This window comes from Vulpes lagopus, chromosome 13 (assembly GCF_018345385.1).
Source record: "Vulpes lagopus strain Blue_001 chromosome 13, ASM1834538v1, whole genome shotgun sequence".
NCBI classification, from domain to species: Eukaryota; Metazoa; Chordata; class Mammalia; order Carnivora; family Canidae; genus Vulpes; species Vulpes lagopus.
Window position 1 is genome coordinate 51,815,919 of NC_054836.1, and position 20,276 is coordinate 51,836,194.

Consider the following 20,276-nt stretch of genomic DNA (forward strand, 5'->3'; position numbering starts at 1 on the left):
ACATCTTTATTTTCACCAACCTTAAACTGAAAAGTGTTTCCTTCCACTATGAATGTAGGCAAGACATCACTGTAGAGGCATCAGTGCTTTTGATTATAGGAACCACAAATGTATTCATGTCGCATTCGCTGTTGTAGACATCTCAAAATATCATCTATACTCATTAGTACTCCAAAATTCAACAGTTACTGGGCTCACCACTGGATCTTGTTGAATGCAATAATAAAGATGCACATATATTACTGTAGCTTAAATAATTTCTAGTGTTTTTAGTTGACTGTATCTAACATGTTTGGTTTCCCTTGTATTTAATTTTCTTTTTCGAAAAGCATTACTCTGAACCAGTGTCCATAGTCTTTGCTAGGTGGCAAAGGGTGGCCATGACACACACCCAAAAAGCTTGGGGGAGGGGGAAGCCCTGCTCTAAAAGACATCACCACTACACTACTGATGGGACCTTTTCTCTCAAAGACTGGGTATAACTTTAGAATCCTACTCAACATAGTGCATCCAGTAGCCACCAGCAATCAACTAGGATGACACCTATTTACCACCTCTGGTCAATAAGAAGGAACTGATATAATGCCAGGCATCTCCTGGCCCCCACAAGGTTCAAGTTGATTTAGAGAGTAGGACCTAGCCCCGGATTACATCTGCCCTGGATAGTTCTGCCCATGGGGAAGACTTTAGCTGAGTGTTTGCAGCCAAGCCCCAGGCATCTATGGAGCTCCGAAGCAAGACAGTCTCTGGAAGAAATGATCAGTAGCTCAAAGATTTTTTTGATCATAACACCTGTGTTGTTTAGGAAGCCACCATGTGTCGTCCGTGTGTTCCCTGTAAAGCAGCTACCAGTACAGCAGTGTGCATTGGTACAATATTAAAAGCTCCTGGAGCTCCTGGGTGGCTCAGGTGGGTAAGTGTCTCCCTTCAGCTCAGGTCATGATCCTAGGGTTCTAGGGTAGAGCCCCATGTCCAGCTCCCTGCTCATCGGGGAGTCTGCTGCTCCTCCCTGCACCACACATTCTCTCTCTTTCAACCTCTCTCTCAAATTAATAAATAAAATCTTAAAAAAAGAAAGCTCCTTTCCAACTGGTAAATAGACAGTGGCTCAAGCTCCCTGAATGCCCTTTTACCACTCCAGCCACATCAGGCCTAGGGAGCCCTGGTCAGCACTAGAGGGAAATAGCCTTATAACTGGCTAAGGCTCTGGCATGCCTGAGGCTGTCCTATATGTCCCCCATCCTCTCTCTACCTCTCACCATCAATGATGCTATGAGTACGTTCAGACACCAGTCCCTCTGGGAGCAGGATTGTTGTCCTGTAAGGAAATATGTCTAGTGCATACCTGGCAACCCCAAGGCTGCTGTGTCCTGCTGCCTACTGCCAGGAATCACTTTTACTTGGCTTCTTTGGGTCCATAGTGTACAATAATGGTTGAAATATTTTGACTATTCCCCTTGTCACAGCCACTCTACCTGCCCCTAAATATCTGCCACTTTCACCAAGCAGGAGTTTGCACTTACTGAAATGGTTGTGTAAGGGATCCCAGTATCACTTCTCCATATTTTCCTTGTTTACCACTGGATGAGTTGGAATTCACAAGGAAAGGCAGTGTTGCACTGGAGGGGAGGCGGCTTCTAGGCACTTCGGCTGTGTCACATCAGCTATTATTCTTTGAGCCAAACCTATTCACTGGGGCTCAACCACTGTAGTCCTTGGAGGGCTAAGGCCATGGCATCTTTGTTCCATCTGAGTGCACCTCTACTACTACCTCTAACAACTGCCCATCACTAACATCTAGGTTTGGATCTCTGAGTGAAATTGGCCACATAGCAGCTCTCCACCCCAAGAGGGGGCAGGGATAGGGCTTTTTTTTTTTTGTCCCCAACCCACAGCCCTCATATATGTAGATAGCTTCATTATTGCTTTAAAGTTTGGTATGAAAATTAACAGAAAATTTGGGAAATTTGATCCAAGAATGTCCCACCCAAACATTTTCTTCACAGTCTGGTATATTATTTCAGACCCTAAATGGTGAAAAATGCCTTTTGAACATCATTCAACAACAAAGTGTGTGCTGATTTCTGTGGTGTGCTGCTGAGCTGTTGCTAATGGCACCGCAGTTGTGTGCCAGCTGGGAGCGGCTTTCCTTCTCTTCCAGTGGGCTGGGCACTTGCAGTCAAAATAGCTGAGTGGATTTTTTTTCTCTACCACTTCCAAGCTGCATGCCTTGGGGAGCCACTTAGGCTTTCCAAGCCTCAGCTATTTATCTAAAACGAAGCTGGTGTGGGGTTTAAAGGAATGTAAAAGGCCCAGCCCAATGGCTAGCATGTAATAAGAACTCAGTCATTTGTTATTTTTGTTGTTTTAATGCTCTTTGGTATTTCAGTGAGCCAAGAGGCTGCACGCAGGCAAAGCAATGGCGCATTTGGAAGGATGTAGGGAAGGCTCAACCTTATTATTACATAATTGTTGCCGGAAATTCTCCATTAGAGAAACATTCTTTGGATAATCACTTTTTATTTTAAAGATTTTATTTATTTATTCATGAGGGACACACACACAGAGAGAGAGAGAGAAAGTGAGAGAGAGAGAGAGAGAAGCAGACTCATCCTTGGACCCGGGGTCACGCCCTGGGCCAAAGGTGGTGCTAAACCACTGAGCCACCTGGGCTGCCCAGATAATCACATTTTTTGCTAGATAATCACTTTTTAAAAACGCAAATACCTCTCCGGGTATACTTTATTAAACTATTAGCATTAATTTACATTGATAGGATATGTGGGATTGGCCCAAAAATATAGCATGTCCTAAGCGTTCCCTCCCCTGGGGATTGACAGTAAAGGGAGAAGCAGAAAAAGAAACAAGAGAGAGAGCGCGAGCTGGAGAGGTGGGGGTGGAGACTGGGGCCCACTTTGCGCTGCGGGGCCTGAGCCCTGAGAGCGCGCTTTCGGTAAGCTCTAAAAAGAGAAAACTGGAAGCGGATAATATTTAGGGGAAAAAAAGCTGATGGGAGAAGGAAAAAAAAAAAAAGGGAGGGGGAAAAAGTCTAAACAATTCCGGCCGTGCTTGACACAGTCCTTGTCTCAGGTTGGTTCTGCAGGAGCAGACGCCGCGAAGATGGAGCTTGGGTTGCCCTGGTCCTCCTAGGGGCGCACACCTGGAGAGGCAGGTGAGCGGAAGTGGGGGCGGGCCGGCCCCCGCCTAGGCCAATCACATGAGGAGCCCTGGGCTGACCCCGCCCCTTCCGGCCTGCGACCCAAGGCCACGCCTCCCCGCGCGTGCGGGCTGGGCCCGTCCATCTTCCCCTCGCGCGGAGGCTCCTTTCCGACCCGGTTGGCGGCGCAGTTGTCTGGGGCTCCAGGGCCTCGCTTCCTGAGGGAGACTTGAGGAGAGCGGCGAGCGGAGCACGACCCTGCCCTGTCTTCCTGCCTCCTGAGTTCCCGTCAGGCCCCGCCTCACCCGGGAAGCCCGAGGTTCTGGGCACGAGGCCGTCACCGCGGGGGGTGGGGCGGGAAGGCGCCAGGAGGGCGGCGCCCTCGTCCTCCGTCCCCACGGCGGGACCCTGAGGGCCGCAGGCAGTTGCCCCCGCGATGTGGTAAGTTGTCTCCTCCCGCCGGTTCCTGGGCTCGGGGAGCGGAGGACGGACGGCCGCCTGCTCTGTTGCCGGCCGCCTGGACGCCGGGTCTCGCGGGCCCGCGGAGCCTCCATCCGCGTTGCTTGGTCCATCCGTTCCTGCTCGTGGAGACGCCGCGGAAGGCCCTGCGGCCTGCGAACTCAGCCGCATTCCAGGGGGTGGACGCCGTCCTCCCAGGGGCAAGGCCTTGGCAAACCCTCCCGGGCCAGCAGCTGCTTCTGAGGAGCCGCCGTGCGGGGCTCACGGGCCGAACCTGCTGCTCCGCCGCTGTGACGTGGCCCCTGGTCTGCTGCGGTGCCTGTGCGACCTCACACCAGGGGACACAGCACCCTCGGAGCCCTTGACGGTGTGGCCCCGAGCTCCGCTGCGGTGCCCTGTGCGACCTCACACCAGCGGACACAACACTCTCTGAGCCCTTGACGGTGTGGCCCCGTGCTCCGCTGCGGTGCCCTGTGCGACCTCACACCAGCGGACACAACACTCTCCGAGCCCTTGACGGTGTGGCCCCGAGCTCCGCTGCGGTGCCCTGTGCGACCTCACACCAGCAGACACAACACTCTCTGAGCCCTTGACGGTGTGGCCCCGTGCTCCACTGCGGTGCCCTGTGCGACCTCACACCAGCAGACACAACACTCTCCGAGCCCTTGGTGTGGCCCGGGACCTGCAGGTGGGAAGGGCAAGCCTGTCCTCAGAATATGCGGCTTTCCCAGGATCCAAGCAGGATCCAGGCAGCCCAGTTGAGGTTAATTTGTTGCCAAATTACCTAGTCAGTCTCTTTGGGGGCGTGGCGCCATACCCGAGGCTCAGCGCTGGCGTCTGTTGCTGGACCTTCAGCAATGCCATTCGTGGACCTTATACCTCTTCTCTTTACATTCGAATTGAATCACCGGTAGCAAAATCAGTTTGCTAAGTGAGAGTCCATGAATACCATGCTCCTGGCCCAGGTATTGCCCCTATCTTTTCCACTGTGACCAGATGCCAGCCCTCTCATAGCTGATGGCAAAGGGTGGCAGGCACCAACTGACGTGGTTCTGTTACCTGCTTGATTGCTCATTACCTTGTCTCTGATAGACACTGTCTGGTGGATGCCAACATAGGGTACACAGACCTTCATACTTTGTGTCCTTGCCCATATGTCTGACTACATGCTCTTTGCTAGACCTCTTTGTCCCCCATCTCCTGATATTTTTCCTTCCATGCCCCTGACCAAAGGCTGGCCCTTTTAATGCCACCTGTGAATCCATAAGTATTCTAACCTTAAGCCATTTCTCTTACTACACAAAATGAATAACCAGGTGTACCTACAGGAAGAATATTCCCTTGCCACTGTCTTGCAAGGCCACCCCCGAGTGAGGCTGAAAGGCAGCTGCTCTCTATTTTCAGGTTGCCCGCACATACTGACGTGATCCATCCATAAATCAAGCTTAAGCTTTCTCCTCCATCTTCAGTTAGTCATACAGAATCACCCATGCAGCCGTAAAGTGGGAGCTGAGGAAGGGAAGCTGGTGCAATAGTAGTGGGTACGTTGGGGTCTGGTCTCCCTTCTCATGCAGCTTGCTTATGCCCTCTGATCCTGTTCATGCTCAGTCTGGACACCACTTTGATTTTGTTGGGCCAGTCCAACACTGTGTCTTTTTTTTTTTTTTAAAGATTTTTTTATTTATTCATGAGAGACACAGAGAAAGAGGCAGAGACATAGGCAGAGGGAGAAGCAGACTCCTCACAGGGAGCCTGACGCAGGACTCAGTCCCTGGACCTGGGATCACACTCCGAGATGAAGGCAGATGCTCAACTGCTGAGCCTCTCAGGCATCCCCCAACACTGTGTCTTAATGGGGCTTCGGATGGGCAGCTCTAGAAGCTGGTCCCTTGGTGTCCTATGTCAGGCACTCTGTCTCTACCAGTGCCCAGGAGCATGCCAGGAGTTTTTTCCCCAGAAGACATGGCCTTGCTCCCAAGTCTTAGGGACCTATGTTATGATTCTTTCAATGGGGCTTGTCACATACTTCACACATCGTATTTTCCTTCCATTGGTAACACCAGCGGATCCACTGAGTCATATAACTCAAACAGGAGGGCTGCTTGCATTGGAGTCTGGACTTGCTGCAGATCCCTTCCCTGTCTTACAGCTCTCAAATCCAGCCCCTATTCACCCCACTCCATATTTAGGTCATAAAAGTATTGCTAACGGTATAAGATGATGCCTCCAGAACCCAGAGACACCTACATGGCATTGGGCATCCTTCTTCATTATAGTTGGTGAAAGATGTAATAGCTTGTCTTTCTCTTTGGAGGGGATGTCCAGCATGTCTCTGACCATACTTTTTTTTTTTTTTAGGACCATACATTTTTTTAAAGAATTATAGTTCTTGTACAGTTTTTTTTTAAAGGATTTTATTTATTCATTCATGAGAGACACAGAGAGAGAGAGGCAGAGACACAGGCAGAGGGAGAAGCAGGCATCATACAGAGAGCCTGACATGGGACTCGATCCAGGGTCTCCAGGATCACGCCCTAGGCTGCAGGCGGCGCCAAACTGCTGCGCCACTGGGACTACCCTAGTTCTTGTATAGTTAACACGTAATGTTATATTAGTTTCAGTGCATGATATAGTGATTCAACAATTCTGTATATTACTCAGTGCTCATCAAGGTAAGTGTACTGTTAATCCTCTTCACCTATTTTACCCACCCCCCCATCCCCTCCCCTCTGGTAATCATCTGTTCTCTGTAGTTAAGAGTCTGTTTTGTGGTTTGTCTTTCTTTTCCTTTGTTTTGTTTCTTAAATTCCACATGTGAGTGGTGAACTCATATGGTATTTGACTTTCTCTGATTTATTTTGCGTAACATTATACTCTCTAGTTCCATAGTGTCATTGCAAATGGCAAGATTTCATTCCTTTTTTATGGCTGAGTAATAATCCACCCTGTGTATGTGTGTATACATATGTGCACACATACCAAATCCTCTTTATACATTCATCTATGGATGGACACAGGCTGCTTCCATAATTTGGCTCTTGTAAATAATGCCTCAGTAAACATAGGGGTGTATATCCTTTCAAATTAGGGTTTGTGTATTCTTTGGGTAAATGCCCACTAGAGTGACTACTAGAACATGTTAGTTCTATTTTTATTTTTTATTTTTATATTTAATTTTTTAAAAATTTTATTCATTCAAGAGAGAGAGAGGCAGGGAAACACAGGCAGAGGGAGAAGCAGACTCCATGCAGGGATCCTGGAGTGGGACTCGATCCCAGGACTCCAGGATCACACGTTGGGCCAAAGGCAGGCGCTAAACCGCTGAGCCACCCAGGGATCCCCTATTTTTAATTTTCTGAACAATCTCCATACTGTTTTCCACAGTGGCTGCACCAGTTTGTATTCCCACCAACAGTGCACCAGGGTTCCTTTTTCTCCACATCCTTGATAACACATGTTGTTCCTTGTGTTTTTTACGCAGGTGTGAGGTGATATCTCACTGTGGTTTTGATTTGCTTTTTCCTGATGATGAGTAAGTAATACTGAGCATCCTTTCATGTGTCTGTTGGCCATCTGGATATATTCTTTAGAGAAATGTCTGTTGATGTCTTCTGCTCATTTTTAAATTGGATTGTTTGGGTTTTGGGTGTTGAGTTGTATATTCTTTATATCTTTTGAGTACTAACCCCTTATTGGATATGTCATTTGCAAATATCTTCTCCCATTCAGTAGCTTGCCTTTTAGTTTTGTTGATCACTTATGTGCAGAAGCTTTTTATTTTGAAGTAGTCCCAATAGTTTATTTTTACTTTCATTTCCCTTGCCTCAGGAAACATATCTAGAAAAATGTTATTATGGCCAATGTCAGAGAAATGACTACCTGTGTTCTCTTCTAGGATTCTTACAGTTTCAGGTATCACATTTAGATACTTAGCCCATTTTGAATTTATTTTTGTGTATGGTGTGAAAAAGTGGTCCAGTGTCATTCTTTTGCATGTAGCTGTCCCCAAATAATTATTGAAGAGACTCTTACCCATTACTTATTCTTGCATCCTTTGTTGAAGATTGACTGTATAGTCATGGTTTGTTTCTGGGCTCTCTATTATGTTCCATTGACCTGTGTGTCTATTTTTGTTCCATTACCATATGGTTTTGATTACTACACCTTGATAGTGTAACTTGATATCTGGAATTGTGGTTTCTCTAGCTTTTTTCTTTTTATTTTTTATTTATTTATTTATTTTTTAATTTTTTTTTTTTTTATGATAGTCACAGAGAGAGAGAGAGAGAGGCAGAGACACAGGCAGAGGGAGAAGCAGGCTCCATGCACCGGGAGCCTGATGTGGGATTCGATCCCGGGTCTCCAGGATCGCGCCCTGGGCCAAAGGCAGGCGCCAAACCGCTGCGCCACCCAGGGATCCCTAGCTTTTTTCTTTTTAGATTGCTTTGGCTGCTCAAGGTCTTTTGTGGTTCCATACAAAATTTAGGATGGTTTGTTCTGGTTCTGTGAAAAATGCTGTTGATATTTTGATAGGGATTGCATTAAATCTGTAGATTGTGGGGCACCTGACTGGCTCAGTGGATGAGCATCTGCCTTTGGCTCAGGTTGTGATCCCCAGGTCCTGGGATAGAGTCCCACATCAGGCTCCTGCAGGGAGCCTGCTTCTCTCTCTGCCTATGTCTCTGCCTCTCTGTGTGTTTCTCATGAATAAATAAAGTCTTTAAAAAATATATGTAGGTTGCTTTTGGAGTAGTATGGACATTTTAACAATGTTTGTTTTTACAGTCTGTTATCATGGGATATCTTTCTATTTGTTTGTATTGACTTCAGGTTCTTTCATCAGTATTTTATAATTTTCAGAGAACAGGTCTTTCACCTCTTTGGTTAAGTTTATCCCCTAGGTATTTTATTTTCTTTGGTTCAATTGTAAATGGGATTGTTTTCTTAATTTCTCTTTCTGCTGATTCCTCATTAGTATATACAAATGCAATGGATTTCTGTACATTGAGTTTGTATTCTGCAACCATACTGAATTCATAGTAGGTTTTTGGTGGTCTTTACGGTTTTCTATATATAGTATGACATCATCTGGGAACAGTGCATGTTCTTCCTCCTTACCAATTTGGATGCCTGTTATTTCTTTTTCTTGTCTGATTGCTGTTGCTAGAACTTCCAGTACTATGTTGAACAGAAGTGGTGAGTGTAGACATCCTTGTCTTGCTCCTGATCTTGGGGAAAAGCTCTCATTTTTCCACATTGAATATGATGTTAGCTCTGGGTTTTTAATTTTATTATTTTTAAAAAATATTTATTTATTAGCGAGAGAAAGCACATGTGCGAGTGGAGGGAAAAGTAGAGGGAGAGAATCTCCAAGCATACTCATTGCTGAGTGTGAAGCTTGACACAGGGCTTGAGCCCATGACCCACGAGATCATGGCCTGAGCCTAAACCAAGAGTTGGAGGCTCAATCAGCTGAGCCACCCAAGCACTGCAGCTGCGGGTTTTTAATATATGGTTTTTACTATGTTGAGGTATGTTCCCTCTGAACCTTCTTTGCTGAAGGTTTTTACCATGAGTGGATGTGGTACTTTGTCACATGATTTTTCTGCATCTATTGAAATGGTCATATGATTTTTATCATTTCTCTTATTGATATGATGTATCATGTGGATGGATTTGTTAATATCAACCCACTCAGACATCCCAGCAGTAAATCCCTGACCAGAGCTATCCCTGAAAGGTATTGCCAATTAAGAGAAGGTAGTACATTTTCTATCATTTTTTAGGTTTGGATTTCTAAGATTTCTTTTTGAATATTTGGAATTTCTTTTAGGTAAACAGTGGTAATTTGAGCAAACTGTTCCAGAGAGGTTAACGGTATCTGAGAGATATTTGTGACTGTGGTATTGGCAGTCCAACTTTCCATGGATATGAAGCAACTTTGCTATCTACTGTGGCTAAGGATTGTGCAGCTCCCTAACACCACAGCTGCATGAGCTAATCCACCCACCTTCCTACCAACCTACTTATCCATCCATCCATCCATCCATCCAGTTAACATTTACTAGTACCTATTGTCTGTTAGACTCTGTGTAATTGGTGGATACACAATGGAAAACACAATAGTCACCATCCTTATCTGTAAGCTTATGGTATATTGGTGAGGAAATCAAATAAAAAGTCCTTTACAACACTGTGAATCTCATGCTATCAGAAGTAGCGTAGGATTATGAATGAATAGAGGTCTACCCTGATAATTAATCCAAACAGTGCGCACTTCATCCAATCCTTTTTCTATATAGATGGCCTTCCTCAGTTTTCTTTCTTCCTCTTGCTCCCAAATAACCATTTTCTCTTACTCAGTTAACTTTAAGATGAGTAATAAATGAGGGAGTAACAGGAATATAAAATTCTTACTCTATATAAAGCATTTTACTAAAGTACTCTTGGGATATTATAATTTTATATCAGATCCTTGCTGCTGTATTATAAATAAATGACCATACTGTCAAGATCACAGTCACATGAATGTTCTAGAAACATTGTAGCAAGAAGCTCAAATTCATTGAAATAATTGGATTAATTACCTTCTCTTCTGAGACTTGAGATTTTTCTTTCCCTAGTAACTCTCTTTAGACAAGTTTTATTGCATAGCCCTAAGCATCTGTCTCCATTTGTCTTAGATGGCTGGTTTGGGTTTTCCTGTGTGGTTTTAGCAGTTCTGGAAACTTGTTTGCCATTATTCCTTCAGTTCTGTTAAAATTTGAGGTCCTTTGAAAGACAAATGGTTTGTTGCTGCCTGCATTATACTGACCACATCCTCACCCTTGTCAGTGTACTTCAGAGTTCCTTTATTACCATATCATCAATCTCTGTAATAATGACTGAGTTTTTAAGGATTATAGGTGCATTTATATATATATATATATATATATATATATATATTTTTTTTTTTTAACTTATGTAGCCTCGTAATTTAAAAGAAACCTGATGGGGCGACTAGGTGACTCAGTGGGTTAAGCATCTGCCTTCAGCTCAGGTCATGATCTTGGAGTCCTGGGATCAAGCCCCATGTTGGGCTCCAAGCTTAGCAAGGAGTCTGCTTTGCCCTCTGCCACTCTCCCTGTTCATGCTCCCTTTCTCTCTCTCAAATAAATAAATCAAATCTTTAGAAAAAAATTAAAAAATAAAAGAAACCTGGTATTCATACTTCAAGAAGATGTGGGTAATTTCTAAGATTTTGAGTCCTTTGAAGTAGGATATTGCAGGAAATATAATGTCTTAACATTAAAAAAAATTAGAAATGAGAAGAATTTAAGAAATATGTAGATCTAGATATTGCTTTGAGAGATGAAAGAAGGGCGATTGAGTGCTATTGATTTATAGGAGAAATTTAAATATTATATAATCATTTCTGCAATAAAGACTTCATTATAACATTTGAACATGAGATCAAATATCATAGTTTGTTTCCAACCTAAGTATTGCTTTAAAAGGTTTTTGAATATTCCATTTGTTTGTGCATGAGCAGAGTGGTATCTTCAAATTCAAACTAATTAAGGGAAAAACACCTAAAAATTTTACTCAAGAAAGATTTCGAATTTGTTATTACTGTCAGTAGCACTCAAATTATGTCAAAATCTTGACTATAACTACATAATGTGTTTATATTGAAATGAAGACAAGAAAAAGATGTGCAGAATAAATATAAAATACATTGTGAGGGTGCCTGGGTGGCTCACTAGGTTAAGTGTCTAACTCTTGGTTTCAGCTCAGGTCACAATCTTAGAGTCATGAGATCAAGCCCCATGTAGGGTTCCATGCTTAGTGGGGAATCTGCTTGAGATTCTCTCCCTTTCCCTTTGCCCTTCCCCTCTTCTCTTTCTCTCTCTCCCTCTCTCCCCTGCCAAAATAGTAACTGGTATATACTTATATACTTGTAAAGCAGCTTACAAATAATACAAGCGGTGGTACACATATCTGACAGAATTTTCATGTAACCTCATGATACAATAAAGTGAAATATGACCTCTCTTTCGGTCATATTTTAACTTTTTATTTATGAGCCCAAATCATAATTTTTCTGGGCTATAGAACCTTCTGGGTTACTAAGGTGGTTTAGGGGTTGTCTATGTCCCACGTGCCCAAATCTAGCTGCAGGCTAGAACCAAGTCATTTATGTTAATACTAGTATCTCTGATAGATGGACTCCAGGGTTATGCCAGCAGGGGCAGCTCACCCCAATTTCCCTAATTGTAACAGGTTTTAATTCAGGCAATAATCAGAATTGAGCCCTCTTAGCACCTAATCTCTTAAAGGAGAACTCTATTCTTAGGGGTGCAGTAAGTCAGAATGAAAGACCTTAAATAGCCACCCACTCCTTTATGCCCAGATCTGAGAATAGGGTATTTTTCCTGGATGACTCTGCTGTAGTCCAGGAGGGGAGGGTGGGGGGTTCTTCTGTGTAGAAACAGCAGGTGGTATGGCAGATGCTCTGCCTCCCACCTGTCTTTGGGGCCAAACAGAGGAGTCCCTTGACATAGTCGCAGGAAGGGCATGAAGACCTGGGTCAGGTTTGACATGGCTTTTCTCAAGTAGTGTAGAGGCCCCTTCCAGTGACTCATCAGCTTTCCTGGTATGATGTGGTATATGTGACATTGTTATAATTATGAGATCTTTTTCTCTATTTCAGAAGAGGAACATGTTCTGAGATTGATTAAATCCTGTATCTGGTTGACTGTAAGGGATTCAAAAAGGATAGCCCTTTTATGTCTCTCTTCACTTTTTTTTAAACATTTTATTTGATAGAGAATGCACACATGCACAAGCAGGTGGGAGGAGTAGAGGGAGAGGGAGAAACAGACTCCCCACTGAGCTGGGAGTCCAATGTGGGAATTGACCCCAGGATCCCAGGATTATGACCTGAACCAAAGGCAGGCACTTAACCAACTGGATACCCTCTGTTCATTTTTTTTTAAAAACACATGATTTCTGATTTGTATATGTGCTTAGCAAATTCTCCAATCTTTCTCCTTCTTTATTGATTGAAGACCCGTGGTACACAATGCATGAGGTTATACTGTTGGTCAAAGGACCTTTGGAACATTTTTGTCCTTAACTGTAGTCATTTGATACAAGCCCTGTGGACATAGGTTTGCCAGAAATGGGCCATTTACATGATACATGACATTTCAAGGATGGATTTGCTAACATTTCACTAAGAGTGCTCAATTTGTGCTTAAAGCTAAGAAAAGAAGTTTAGTAATTCCAATTATCAATGAAAATGAATAAAATATAGCAGAACAGGTTATTGTACATTAATATGAATATGAGCTATGAGACATATCTGGAGAAGAGAACATTTTTAAGATTACTTTGTTCTGGGACTTGATACTGAAATTTTAGATTCCCTGTCTTCTCTTATTCTCTTTCTTTCCCCCACCCTTCTTTCTCTGTTACAAAGTTTGTTGCTAACGGACATTGTATTGCTGTTTTAATCAAGTAGGGGAATGTTTGGTTTGTTTGCTAGTTTATTTGCCTGGTATTACAAGTCCATTCAAATATATATTGATGTGGGGGGATCCCTGGGTGGCTCAGCGGTTTGGCGCCTGCCTTTGGCCCAGGCGTGGTCCTGGAGTCCCAGGATCGAGTCCCACGTCGGGCTCCCGGCATGGAGCCTGCTTCTCCCTCTGCCTGTGTCTCTGCCTCTCTCTCTCTCTCTCTCTCTCTCTGTCTATCATGAACAAATAAATAAATAAATCTAAAAAAAAAACCAAACTTATATTGATGTGATATTTTCTAAAGTGTTCTTAAGCTATGATATATGTGAATTTTCTTTATGGAGTCACACTTAAGGATGCATTGTTACTTAACATTATTATACCTGTTGTTATAATCCACTAGTGACATGTGATATTTTTCTTTTATTATTATTATATAAAACATAACAGAGGTACCTGGGTGGCTCAGTCAGTTAAGTGTCAGCCTTTGGCTCAGGTCGTGATCTCAGCATCCTGGACTGGGATCCAGTCCTGCATGGGACTACTTGACTGGGAGCCTGCTTCTCCCTCTGCCACTCCCCCTGCTTGTGCTTTCTCTCTCTCAAATAAATAAAATCTTAAAAAAAAATAACCAAAATTATAATTAAAGCAGTTGAACAGTACATAAAATATAGAATGTAATAATCTCAGATATTGCTGATTATAATTCAATATAATGAACTATTTTTAAATTATTCATTGATATTTATTTGCACTAAAGGGAAGCTTATTTTGAGGTTTTTGGCTATCTGCCTAGACGATTTAGTGTAGGTAATGGCAAAATTACAAGACATAGCTGAATTCTATAGTAATATATATGTATACACACACACACACACACACATATACATTTCATTTCTTTTTGCAGATTTCCTACATGAATGAGGAAAGTTTACTTTACCAGTTAAAACTTGTTAGTGAAACTACTCATTTGGGTAGGGAAATCATGAAGTATATATAATGCCCTGAGGTTTAATAAGCAGTTTCTGGAAAGTTGCAAGGCTGTTGTTGGGTAGCTATTACTATGAGGTTGTTATTATTTGATTAGCTCATTACAAAGGAGTCTTTCTCTGAGTTTTAGCCATGGATCACTGTCTGCATTTGAGAGTTTTCTCTCCTTAGTTGCAGGAGTAACCCAGCCATTCACTGTGGAGGATCGACCCAGGGATATTGCCATCTTAGGTTTGTAGGAAACATCACAAGTTTGCTCAATCCCTTTAAAAAGGCTGGTTAAAAGTGAATTTCCACAGCCTATTTAGGGAAAAGAGAAAAATTTTCTTGTTGATAATCCCAGAAACAACTCTTGAATATCAAGAAGTGTATTCCATTTTTGAAGAGTTAGAAACCTGGTTAAAAAGTCACTTTTGGTGACATATCTCCGTCATTAGGAACAATCCTTCTCTTAGTATATTTTGCCTCAGGTCCAGCCCTACATGTACCTGGAGTGCCAAGGGAGGAGGAACACCTAGAAGATTGAAAGAAGCATAAAAAACGATGCAGCCTAGGTGGCTGGACCCTGAAGATTCATAGGGATTTTTAAAAATAGTATTTATTCTGAATTGTTTTAATTATATAAAGAAACAATAGAATATTTGAAAAATATAGAGAAGAACAAAGAAGATTTAAATTTAAGAATTTAAATCCTTTAGTAATTCTTTATAAATAATACTGTGATAAACATCTTTGTGCATAAATTTTGTGTGTGTCTCTATTTTCTCAGATAAATTCTGAGAGCTGAAATTGTTCACTTTAAGCCCTCTGAAACTTACTAACTCAATTGCCCCCCCAAAGAAGTCAGACTGATTTATCTTCGTATCTACAATGTTTGAATCCCAAAGCTCCTGCATCCTCAGACAGACATAGGGAGACAATAGTGTTGTCCATCTTGAGGGTCACGTGAAGGCTACATTCAGGTTACAATGCCACTGCTACTCCAGGATCATAGGAAGCAGCTATTTGGGAATTGTTAACAGTCAAAACTATGTCACACAAAAGTTCTTTCTTCGTTTTGCTATCAATCTCTGGGATTCTTTTTTGTTCTTATTGGTGGTATTAGTTTTACTTAATTTTACCAAAACTTAATATTATTAAAGCCTCGATCAAAACCTTATCAATTCCCACTGGGATGAATATTAAAATACAGATGGGGCACCTTGGTAACTCAGTAGGTTAGGTGTCTGACTTTTGATTTCAGCTCAGGTCATAATTTCAAGAGTTGTGAGATCAAGCCCCATGTCGGGCTCATGCACTGGGTGTTGAATCTGCTTAAAATGGCCTCTCTCTCTGCTTCCCCCCCACACACACACACTTTAAAAAAATACAGATAATAACAAGTGTTGGTATGGATGTGGAAAAAAATGGAACCCTCATACTTTGCTGATTAGAATGTAAAATGGTGCAGCTACTTTACAAAACAGCTTAGCAGTTCCTCAAAAAATTGAACATAGAGTTCCCATGTGACCCAGTAAATCCACTCCTAGGTATATACCCCAGAGAACTGAGAATTGAAAACGCATGTCCATGCAAAAATTTGTGCACAAATGTTCATAGCAGCATTATTCATAATAGCCAAAAAGTGGAAACAACACAAATGTATGCATCAATTGATGTATGGTTAAAGTGTGGTGTGTCCATAGAATATCTGGTATTACTTGCCACTAAGAAAGAATGAAGCACTGACACATGCTATGACATGGGTGAACCTTGAGCACATTATGCTAAGTGAAAGAAGTCAGTCACAAAAAGCTCCACATGGTATGATTCCTTTATATGCTCAGAATAGGTAAATCTATAGTTAGAAAGTAGATTAGTGGTTTCTAGGGGATGGAAGGAAGGGAAAATAAGGCATGACTGCTAGTGGATACGGGATTTCATTTTAGGATGATGAAAATGTTCTGCAATTAGATAGTGATTGATAATGGTTGCATAACTCAGACTATACTAAAAAGCCTTATTCAACAGAATAAAACAACCACAGAGAGACATGCATGGGAATGTTTATAGCATCCACAATAGCCCCAAACTAAAACCCAAATGTCTATCATCTAGAGAATGTTTAAATAAAATATGATATACCCATACAATGAAATACTATTCAATGACATATTGAAATAAAGTACTGACAGGTGCTACAACATGTATTAGGATGAACTTCAAAAACATAATGCTAAGTGAAAGAAGTAGGAGCAAGAATCACATGCTGTATGATCCTATTTAAAGAAAATATCCAGAAAAGGAAAATTTATAGGCATAGAAATAAGATCTGTGATTGCCTAGGGCAGTGGGGATTAAATGTATGTGGGCACTGGGGAGCTTTATGAGATAATGAAAACTAACGTCCTAAAGCTGGGTTTTGGTGATGACTACACAACTACAGATTTATCAAAAATCATCAACATAAATGTATAATGGGTGAATTTTATGGTATATAAATTAGATCTCAATAAAGCTGTTAAAAAGAAAAACTTGACCAGTAGAATTGGCTATAAATTCCATTTGACATTCCCCAAATTCCTTGCTGTAAGGATGAACATTTTCTACATGCCAAAGGGTATGAGTGGAAGAGGAGTTGCAAAGATGTTTTGAGGAATAGTAGCATCAGATTTCTACTCAAGAAACTGATTTGAAAAGAACAAACCTCACTTAGATGTAGCAGTGCCAGTGTGCTCCTCAAAGCACAGGCTCCTTAAGTACCAGTAAGACTTCAGAGAGTGCTAGAGACTGAATGTTTTGTCATCCTCCCTCCACCTCTTAATTCATATGTTGAAACCTAAACCCCAATGTGATGTTATTAGGAGATGGGGGTCTTTGGGGTGTGATTAGGTCATGAGGGTGGAGCCTTCACAAATAGGATTAGTGCCCTTGTAAAAGAGACCCTGGAGAGATCCCTGGTCCCTTCCACCATGTGAGGACGCAGTGAAAAGGTGACCATTCATGAACCACCAGACACCACATCTGTCAGAGTCTTGGTTTTGGATTTCCCAGGCTCCAGAATTGTGAGAAATGTTTGAGTTGTTTATAAACCACCCAGTTTATGATATTTTGTTATTGTAGCCCAAACAGACTAAGGGAATAATTTAATCTCTCTACCTCAACTTGGTCACATGTAATATAGTGATAATAACACAGCCCTGATTACATATCCAGATTTTTGTAAAGGTCACATAATGTGTGGATAGTGCCTTGGAAAGCAGCAACCCTTATGTAAATATCTGGGCTTTTTAATCATGGGTCTATGTAAATTACTTGGAAACACAGTGGCTGTCACACTTGCTGAGAGGTCAGAACACTATTTCCTCCTGTGTCTAGCTAATTCCTTCTCTTCAAGTCTCAGCTTCAATGTTACTTCTATAGGAAAGCTTTCCTGACCTCTCTCACAATGTTTCTAAACTTTTCTGAACATACCGTACCTACTTCTACCATTGCAGTTAAGAAAAAAAAAAAGATTTTATTTATTTATTCATAAGAGACAGAAAGAGGCAGAGACACAGGCAGGGGGAGAAACAGGCTCCCTGCAGGAAGCCTGAGGCAGGACTTGATCCCAGGACCCCAGGATCACAAACTGAGCCAAAAGCAGATACCCAACCACTGATCCACCCAGGTGCCCCTTTTGTAGTTTTTATATGTATTGTAAATACTTGCTTACTGATCTGATTTTCAGATCCTTAAAGACAAGGATAACTATGTCTGTGTTGCTCACCATTTGTGTCCTTAGCACTTGTCAAAATGTCTAGCACATAGTAGATGTGCTCAATAGGTATCTGTTGAATGAATAATTGGGTGAATGCCTGGAAGTCATGATGCTCTTTTAGAACAACACAAATATGGATATATTCAACACCATGATACCAGAGAGGAACAAGTTTATTATCAGGCCATGTGTACCATACTTACACAAAAATGTCAAAAACATACACACAAGCACTTGTGCCCATGGAGGGAACCTGAGTTGATGAATAATGTATGAATGATTATTTGTGTCAATGACCAAACATTTTTGTGCATATTTTCCTATCATTCTTCTTTTTATTCTATTCAGACCCATTGCTCCTGCAGTTTTCTTTTATTCTTCTATCACCAACTTTTCTCTTTTTTTTTCAAAGATTTTATTTATTTATTAGACACACACACACACACACACACACACACACACACACACACACAGGCAGAGACACAGGCAGAAGGAGAAGCAGGCTCCATACAGGGAGCCTGACGTGGGACTTTGATCCCAGGTCTCCAGGATCACACCCTGGGCGGAAGGCAGTGCTAAGCCACCTGGGCTGTCCTCTCTTTTAGATCACACTCATCAGTACACAAACAGGCTGTGCTACCCCTGTTCTTAAAAAATAACAACAAAAACCCTTAAATTTTAAAAGCTCTTTGACCCCACATCTCCCTCTGACCGCTGTCCCATTTCTCTGCCTCTTTTTTCTTAAACTCGAAAGATTGGTCTGCGCTCCCCAGTTCCAGTTCTACTCTCCTTTCCTGAACTCCTAAGAAAGGATTTTGCTCCCCTCATGTACCAAAACTTGTCTTTTTGAGATCAACAAGCACTAGTATGCTGCTTATTCAATGGCCAACTCCTAGTCTTCCTTTTATTTGACCCATTAGCAGCATTTAACCCATTTGACAGAGTTGATCGCTCCTTCCTTCTTGAAACTATTATTCTTCACTGGGCTTCAAAGACATTGCACTTTCCTGGCTTCCCTTCTTCCCTTCTAGTGGTTTCTTTTTTTTTTTTTTTCTTTCCTGGTTCTTTCTAGTCTTGATCTCCAAATGCTGGAGGGCTCTTGGCTTAGTCCACAGACCTGTGTTCACCATCTACATTCACTCCTTTGGTTGGTCTCATGCAGGCTCATGACTTGAAATACCATCCGTGGACCATCTATGCCCAGCTTAGACCTCACACCTCAACTCTAGATTCAAAGAGCCCAGTGTCTACTGGACATACCCACCTGGATGAGGTTGCTAGAGCTCTTAAAATGTTCAAACCTAATCTGGCTCTTTGTTAACTCTCTGACCTATTTCCTCTGACTCCTGGGTGTCCACTCACTCTGTTCTATGCTTTTCTAAACACATTAGGCATACTTCCACTTCAGAACCTTTGTAATTGCTTTTCCCTTTTCTTGGAACACTGTTCCTATAAAGCTACATGGCTTGCTTCCTCTCCTTTGGGAATTTGTTCCAAGATCCTGTTTTTACTAAGGCTTCCCCTGACTACTCTTTTAAAAATAACAGATCACTCTACCTCAAGCCCTTCCCACCTTCTCTTCTTATCTTATTTTTCCAGATAGCCCTTAATCACCATCTCAATATTATTTATTTGCTGATTTGTTACTTGTCTTCCCTCCCTAGCTTGTAAATACCACAAGAGCAGGGATTTTTAAAATCACTCTTATTTGCTGTTAATCCCTAAGGTCTAGCTAGAATAGTGCCTGGTACATAATAGGCATTCAATAAATATTGTTTGAATAAATAAATCTTAAAGTGTTTAGAAATGTAAAATTTCCTTTAGGACTTAGGGTCATCCAATTTGGGTAGTCTTTCCTCATTAACCCTTTCTTCCATTCTCATTGGAGCTGAGTTTTATGCTTTCTCTTCTACTGCTGTTTCTTGCATGTACTCTTATAATTGGACTCTTCACACTGAATTTTAATTTGTTTATGTGGAGGCTGAGAAAAATTAAGGCCATTCCACCTCAAGTTTAGCATTAGCACAAGTACAGCCATCTTAGGCCCCTCTGAATAAGAACTGAACTTTACGGGAAAAACTGCAGAATGTCCTCCGCAGGGAATCCCGTATCAGAAAGACAACAGAGCCCACACCCATGGCAGAAAGCCCCATATTAGAATGAGAACAGAGCTCAATGCCCTTGAAAGCTCCATATCAGAATGTAAACAGAACTTGAGAAAATCCTCCACCCATTCTGAAAATCCCCTAGACCAGCCCATTAAAAAACCCAGCTGTAACCCACTTCCGGGGTCCAAGTCCCTGCTCTGCTTTGTCGGGTATACTTGGACCCAAGCTCCAGCTTGCAAATAAACCCTCGTGCACTTGCATCGGTGTTGGCTCCTTGGTGGTTTCTTGGATTCGCAATCTTGGACACAACAATTTATAAACAT

General features: G+C 42.2%; 1 protein-coding gene across 1 annotated transcript in view; it reads right to left on the reverse strand.

Moving 5' to 3' along the window:
• Positions 1 to 4,097: 4,097 nt before the first annotated feature.
• LOC121474580 (catenin alpha-1-like) overlaps positions 4,098 to 20,276 on the reverse strand; it is a 28,288-nt gene continuing 12,109 nt past the window's right edge. Inside the window, exon 2 of the mRNA XM_041727512.1 lies at positions 4,098 to 4,298. Within this exon, the coding sequence (XP_041583446.1) occupies positions 4,098 to 4,298 (201 nt within the window). The remainder of the gene's footprint in view (positions 4,299 to 20,276) is intronic.